This window comes from Solanum stenotomum, chromosome 4, assembly GCF_019186545.1.
Source record: "Solanum stenotomum isolate F172 chromosome 4, ASM1918654v1, whole genome shotgun sequence".
In the NCBI taxonomy this organism is placed as follows: Eukaryota; Viridiplantae; Streptophyta; class Magnoliopsida; order Solanales; family Solanaceae; genus Solanum; species Solanum stenotomum.
In genome coordinates this window covers 5,855,559-5,863,727 of record NC_064285.1, presented here as the reverse complement: position 1 = coordinate 5,863,727, position 8,169 = coordinate 5,855,559, and the positions used below count along the sequence as shown (strand labels likewise).

Below are 8,169 nucleotides of genomic sequence, written 5' to 3'. Positions count from 1 at the left end.
GGGGGGGGGGGGGGGGGGGGTTAATATAGGCAGAGAGGCTATCTGTTCAACTCGGTGTTCCTTGAGTATTGATAGAAGACACATTGTTTAGGGAAAAAAAAAGTAAAAGGACATAATAATTAGGAGGATACTAAAAGGGGAACTGACACTTTTTTAAGTGACGATAGGGAGCATAAACCTTTTATAGTTATGAAACTAAGAATGTTCTTAAGTCATTTATTTCAAAAGGCACAGGTATCTCTGATTATAACTAACAAGTTGTGCATCTAGCATAGTGCTTTGTGCACCATTCATATACTTGGAATTCCTACAGACATGTACCTTAATTTACTTCGGAAAATTTCTTTAAGAATTCTCGAAACAATAACAGGTAGAAACCATAATGAAACAAAGCAGAAGGATATCCATTACAGATGAATACCTTTGCCAAAGTATACTGCTCAAGAACATTCTCTTCAAGCCCAGAGAAAGATGCAATAAGATCTTGCATATCAGCGTCCTCTTCATCCTTGCCCCTACGGTAGCACAGCACTTCAGTATCAGTGTTAGCAAAGGTGAAAAACGTAGAAAAACGCCAAGTATCTTCTACGGCTTTCTACATCACACCCTTTAAGGTGTGACCCTTCCTCGGAACCTGCATAAACATGGAATGCTTTGTGCACTGGGCTACTGCTACTCATATCTTCTACGGATTTATTAAGTACAAAGCGAGAGCTGAGTAAACAAAAAAAAGTAGAAAAGAAACAAAGCTATATACATATTACGTAGTCCAGGAAAAAATAACTATGAATACAAATAATTCTATGGAAACAGAGAATATGGAGTGCAAGTTCAGTGACGTGATGTGTGAGAGGAGGTGGAATTGAAGATCAATATGCAAGTCATACTCAAGAGAGGAAGTTTCAAGTATCTTGGGTCTATAATCCAAGAAAACTGGGGAGACTGACGATGATGTCGCACATTGTATTGGAGCAGGGGTGGGCGAAATGGAGGCCCACAACCGAGGTGTTGTGAGATAAGAATGTGTCACCAAGTGATAAAGGTAAGCTCGTTAGACTCATATTGTCGTATGTGGCAGAGCGTTGCCAGTAAGAACGCGCATGTTCAGAATATGAAGGTAGCGGAGATGAGGATGCTCATATGGATGTGTAGGCATACTAGGAGAGATAAGATTACGAATGGAGTTATTCAGGACAAGGTAGGAATGGCCTCTATGGAGGCCAAGATGAGGGAAACGAGGCTGAGATGATTCGGACATATGAAGAGGAGATGCACGGATGCACCGGTAAGGAGATGTGAGAGGTTGGCTACAACAGGTTTTAGAAAAGGTAGAGGTAGGCTGAGGAAGAACTGAGGGTGGTGATTAGACAAAACATGACATATCCTAAGCTTACTGAGAACATAGCCCTAGATAGGAAGGTCTGGAGATCGAGGATAAGGATAAAGGGTAATGGGTATTCATACTTTTATGTGGTATAGATAGGGGGTTAGTCTTCTCTTCTCATCTTCTCCTTATTTAGTAGTATTATTTAGTATCCGCGTAGTATCTTATTCTTAAACCTACCACTACTTTTTTTTATCTCTCCCCGGAGCTCCCACCTTTTTTCTCCCTTGATGACTCAAACCCACAACCTCAGAGTTGGAGGTGGAGAGTGTTACCATTTGAGCAATCCCCTCTTTGCTCCATTTGCTTTGTGTATTGCAATTTTGTTGTTATTTTTCTTTTGATCCTGCTTTGATTTTACTTCTTTTGAGCTAAGGATTTATTGGAAACATCCTCTCTACGCAAAAAAATAAATAGGAATAAGGTTTGAGTACATCTTAGCCTCCCCAACCCCCACTTGTGGGACTACTCTGGGTATGTTGTTGTAGTACAAATAATTCTCTAGATCAAAGGATTGAAAAACTTAATAAATTGGAATATCTGAAGAAAACCATGTCAGTCAATTTCAATAATCATTTGAATTTATGATAAAGGGTACAGATTAGGGACTAGTTAAGATTACTTAGTGTCTAATTTCCTATTTATACCCACTCAAATAATCCTAAAATCAGTATAGTACTTTGTCATTTCCCTTTTGTTGTTTAGTGTTGTTCTATTTATGGAAGAGAGCCAAGAACATAGAGGTACATGCAGTGCCTGTGCTAAACCGCTGCTTAAGCAAGATATGTGCCTAGACTGCATTGCACCAACCCTCAAGAATGAAGTGCATCTCAGGTGGGGATTTAAAGACACTAGATAGTATGATGTTAGTTTGATGTTAGGTAGCTCGACAAAATGTTATTCTGTCAAAGTCCTAAAGATGAGATGACTGCCAAAAAGAACTATTCAAGTGAACATTTTAGGTCCTAATGGCGCATCACTACTTCTTTGTTCAGAAAATATCTTTCAAATTCCTGGGAAAAGAAAAAGTTTTCCAACTAAAAAGTTAAGAGATAAACCCTTAAAAAAAAAGGCAATAGTTTCGTTGTTATCTAACAGAAAGTAGAAGAGTTTCAGAAAACAAACAAACTCCTATTGCCCATCGAATTGCCAACTCTTTAGGCAATCAACCTGGACGTAGTTCTGCAACACATTGATATAACAAAGTACCCTTAATCCTGTCAACCCTTATAGAGTGGATTGTTCACAATGTTTCTGACATTATATTCGACGGAAGAAATCATATGAAGTGGACAAGCTATACAGTACTAGAGAGCTACCTGTACTGCTTAACTTGATTTAAAAGCTATAAAGTACTCGAGAGCTATTATTGTACCTCGACTGCTGCCAAGTTCGTCTGTACTTGCTGTACAATTCATGAGCAAGTTCATCTTTGAAAAATCCAATATTACTTACGACCATCAGCAACTGTCGATGTGGATTAACAATACTTACTGGAAGAGGATCCAATGATTTATCTTCTGGTTCAGCATGTCCATTTTGAAAATGTGAACTCTCTCTGTCATATTCGTTCAGAAGCTGATTGCCAGTGTGACCCAGCTGGCCTAATTAGAGTGTAAAATTTTGTATTATATTCCAAAGTCTATCAGCTACTGAAATGCTGAGGTATCAACTGCTTTACATACCGGCAAAATTAAGCAAACAGTTCAAAAAGGCAAGTCTAACAGATTCCTGAATTTCTTGAAGCAGCAAGAATATGTCCTCTAACTTCATAGCCTCATTCCTCAAAGACTGGATCATTCTGGAAAGAATAAAAATACAGAAATGAGTGTGCAATAATCGACCAACTGTTTGTACATTTTGCAAAATTCATTCCGAGTAACAATTTCAAGTCTATTTCCTTAAGGCCTATATTACAGTGCCCAAGCAACTTAAGAAAACAAGAGGCACTACATCTTCGCTAACAGGAAAATTATGTATATGCTAAAGATAGAGCCAGAAAAAGATCTTTGGTGTATAATCCTGCATATAAGTTCCGGTACATAGACCAAATAATACAATGCAAGCAAAAGTTCCTAAATTCATGGAGATATAGAACAACATATAAGTCATCATGTTTGCATATTCGTGTTTTGAGTCCAATAATTCCATATTGGATTTGGCCTATGGACGAATATGTAAAGCAATAATGCTAAGAGTAGCTAGGATTTCCATAAGAAGATGCCATTTGAAATTGTTTCACTTATAAAACATTCAAGGAGGAGTTGTCACAATAATTAATGGTATCAATAAGCATAGCTAGTTACAGTAAGTCAATAAGTATCACCAAACCACAGTACAATTCAAATCAAATCCCCCTTACTTAGTATGTCTGGACACGAGCGTGTGTCAATAGCACTGAGGAAACACGAAAGTCTATTTTTAACATATATATTTCTTCGCGAGCCTATGTATACTTGAATCTCTCTTGATAGCTTCACAAACACATGTATTTGGATGCACGTATTTTATATTTAAAATAGTTGACACTAAACTAAATGACTTCCGGACAAACATTAAAGGCAATTTTACAAATGTTTTGCATATTGAAAAGAAGCTAGCTAGGGAAAAACACTTCAGCTTACCGCAATATGTAGCAGGAGGGTTAGATCACAGGTACAGGTATGTGTAAAATATACATACAGCATTTTGCGACATCTATAACTTACGTATTGATCTGATCCATTGCAAATGTGATAATTGAACGGAAAGCCAGAGGCAAGGAAGAAATTGTATATGGAGATCTGTTCCTCTCTAAGATAGATACTGGGATCCAGGTCTCATCTTTTGTTATCTTCTCAGTTGTAGTACGCATCCAAGAACAGAGCCTCAATATATTGATTTTTGTGACCTCAGACTGAAGTGTGCGCAATGCCGTAACTGTTAATCACCGGAGATATCGCTTGGAAACATTTCACAGACAATAGTATATGTCAACTTGGAAAATTAACATACCAGCAACTGGAGGTGCTGATTCTTTGGCTTCAAAAGCACGACATGCCTTAGATATCTCTTTTATGGCATCACTCATGTATGGGCAAAGAATATTTGATTCTTCAAGATCTCGAAATGTGTTCTGAACCTGTAAGTAATTTCAACATTCAATGATGTGCGTTAGGAAGAAGCATGATACATATTAAATCATAAAAGCTTATCCGATCTACTAGAAAAAGCTCCATATCAATTTTCAAATCCATTGTCAGCTAAAACAGACTAATTGCACGTTTGGCCAAGCTTCTGGGAAGCTAAAAATGTTTTTGTTCTTCCAAAAAGTGCTTATGTTAGAAAGTTGGGGTAGGGGGGAAATAAGTGCTTTGAGTTGTGGCATAAGTTGTTTTTCAGAAGCTAAAAGAAACACAAATTACTGTTCTAATATTGGCAAAAGTGTTCTTCTAATTGATTAGTCAAACACAAATTACTACTCTCCAAAAGTACTTCTCCGAGAAAACACTTCTGACAAAAAGCACTTTGCAAATAATCAGATTTTACTTTATCAAAAAAAAAATTGCTTTATCAAAAAAGAAGAAGCAGATTTTAGAAGTTTGACCAAACATATTAGAGAAGACACAAGAGGATTTATAAGCTAGCAGTGTATATGACAAAATTGAAAACATAAGATATAAAGCTAGCACCACCGAGATAGAAGAGAGGTAAAACTCAACCCATGAATGTCTATTTCATAACAAGTTTTGACATAAGATAGTGAGATCAAAGAGAGATGGAGAGTATATTTCACTCAAGTTTTCAATACAAGACACGAGGATAACTGTACAGATTTTTATACGACCAAACAGACCAGAATCCTTAGCTACATTCATATGATGAGGTCTACTAAAAAAGAAGGATGTCATGAAAAATATGAGGATTAAAAATTGTACGGTCTAGATGGTATTCCCTGTACAAACATGGAAATGGCCAGAAGAAAGCACAGTAGCATGCCTAACCAAGCTATTCAATGTTATACCATGGAGTAAAAAAGGTCAAACGACCGAAGAGAGAGCATGTTGGTTTCATTATATAAGAAAAAGGAGATACAACATACTACTGCAGTATTAGACTTACGATCCATAGATTGAAATTTGGGAAAGAACTATTGTGTATAGATTTAGGGACATTATAAGGGTGATAGAGACAAGTGTGACTTATGCCTAGTACTACAGTAGAGTTTATATGTTTGCTAAGAAGAATTTATAAGAAGAAGAAGGAAGGATATTCCCAGAGAAAGCATACAATAAAGTGCCAAGAAAGTTCTTCAATTATAGGTTCTTGGTGTGAAAGGAATCCATATCAAATACGTATATAAAAAGATAAATATGACTGACTAGTCACAAATTTGAGAACAATGAGAGAGAGAAAGGTTCTTGGAGTGAAAAGAATCCATATCAAAATATGAATTACATCGAAGATTAATATGAATGGAAGACCCCAAGTATGAGAATAATGAGAGAGAAAATGAAGATGGCAGAGATGAGGATGTTTTGATGGATTTGGGTTTACTATGAGAGATAGGACGAAAAATGAGGATATCCAAGACAAATTGGGAGTGGCTTTGGTGGAAGACAAGATGTGATGAGGAGACACCCGGCTGCCCCCATCCATAGGTGTGAGAGGTTGGCTATGTATGGATGTAAGAGAGGTTACTAGAAAGGACATGGCACTGTTGCAGTTTACCGAGGACATGACCTCAGATAAGAAGTTGTAGAGGACACAATTAGGGTAGAAAGTTAGAGGTAGGAGTGCATGCATACTAGTAGGTAGGAGTGCATTGTTTTGTTGCCCTTACTAGTAGTCGTAGGACTACCCTTATAATATCTTGTTCTTCAATTTTTGTTGCCATCTATGGTTTCGTGTAGTTCGATTATAGTATTATTTTGTTGTAGTATTGTTCTGCTACTATTTGTTGTTTTGTTACTACCTATTGTCTCTTGTACTTCCATTATGTCTTTTTCTAGTCTATTTTTGCCTTGGGTCAAGGGCCTATCGGAAATAGCCTCTCTACCTCAACTTTGAGGTAGAGTTAAGTTCTGCGTACACTCTACCCTCCCCAGATTCCACTTTGTGCGAATACGCAAGCTATGTTGTTGTTGAGATACAAAGACTGTGGATGTAAACCAAGGATTTGCCTCGAGCCTTTGCTTGTTTATCCTAGATGATCTAATTAATAGTTTTTGGAATGAGGTTATGTGGTGCATGCCTTTTGCAAATGATATTATTTTAATTGACAAAACTAGTAAGGAAGTAAAACAAAAAAGAACTCTAGAGATCACGGGTTTTAGAAAAGTAGAAGCAAGACATAATTTACAGATTGCAACATCCATAACAACGAAATGAAGAAAGATTGAATGGACTTATTGGAGCCCAAACACGCACAATTCAGATATCTAGACTCAATCTTCTAGGATATTGGAAATGATAGATGAAGAAGTAACATATAGAACAAAATAGGAGATTTGAAATGGAGGGAGGTCAACTTCGATGCAGTACGAAGATGCCTTAAAAGAGTAAAGCAAATGCTAGAAAACAGTCCTAAGACCTGCAATATACATGGGAGTGAATGGCAGGCATCTAAGACCAAATTATCCACAATATCAATGTAGTAAAAATGCAGTAATTTGAGATAGAAATAAAATCACACAAGATTAGAAATAACCAGATTAAGTAGATAGCACAAGTAGCACATATGGGTCGTTTGGTTGGGAACAAGTTATCCAGGGATTAGCTATCCTGGGATAACTTATCCCACCATGTATATGGGATAGCTTATCCCATCACTATGGTATAAATGGTGGGATAAGTTATCCCAAACATGGCAACCAAACAAGACACAAATGTTTTATTTTTTTGAAACTGGTAACATGTACATATATATATATGAATTAGATCTGCACCAGAACTTAACACCAAAAAAGGAACAAAAGAATACAATTCATCTTGACTTTCTGCATAGGATTGCTTTTGTCTTAAAAAATTCTGTAGTTCCTCTCTTTCCAAATTGTCCACCATATACAAGCCGGGACAAGTTTCCACCACTTCTTTTGTCTCACTGCACCACCATTATAGTTCCAACACTTCAATAAATCACAACTTGTTGCTGGCATAGACCATCTTAGTCCTACCAAGTTCAAAAAAAGTTGCCATAATTGTCCAGTTATGGGACAGACAATGTAGAAACAAATGGCTATTGTTTTCTCTGGCTGCACCACACATACAACATCTAGAGCATAGATGAAATCCCCTTCTTATGTTTTCTTGGGTGAGACATGCTTCTCTTGCTACAAGCCAATTGTAAGGGGCCTTAGTCTTCGAGATGAACTTCCATGGCCACTGGTCAAATTGTGCATTTTGTCTAATCAGGTAGTTGTATGCAGATTTGACAGTGTAGACTCCATCACTTCCAGATTTCCAGCACAACCTATCCTCAGATTCTTTGAAGCTTTGGAAATATTCCAAGGTCTTGAACAAGTCCACGACTCTTTCAAATTCCCAATCATGTAATAATCTTCAAAAAGTAATATTCCACCCATGTACTCTTTTAGCTGATTCAAGGTTAATATCTGGTAATGTAGCAATAGCGTAGAAATAAGGGAACAAAACTTTTAAAGGACCATGCCCAAGCCAGTTGTCATGCCAAAAGAAAATTTTCCTCCCGTTGCCAACTTTGAAACTGATATTTCCAGCCAAAAGTGGCCAAAAAGATCTAATGGCTCTCCAAACTCCAACTCCAAAGGGACAATTCACAAAATTTG

General features: G+C 37.1%; 1 protein-coding gene across 3 annotated transcripts in view; it reads right to left on the bottom strand.

The window, feature by feature from the left end:
* LOC125863163 (exocyst complex component SEC5A-like) overlaps window positions 1-8,169 on the bottom strand; it is a 30,354-nt gene that overhangs the window by 2,669 nt on the left and 19,516 nt on the right. For all 3 annotated transcript variants that reach the window (XM_049543326.1, XM_049543325.1, XM_049543324.1), the window contains exons 12-16: window positions 4,379-4,505; window positions 4,093-4,303; window positions 3,070-3,185; window positions 2,760-2,988; window positions 422-515 (exon numbers count right to left, since the gene is read on the bottom strand). In XM_049543326.1, the coding sequence (XP_049399283.1) occupies window positions 422-515; window positions 2,760-2,988; window positions 3,070-3,185; window positions 4,093-4,303; window positions 4,379-4,505 (777 nt within the window). The remainder of the gene's footprint in view (window positions 1-421; window positions 516-2,759; window positions 2,989-3,069; window positions 3,186-4,092; window positions 4,304-4,378; window positions 4,506-8,169) is intronic.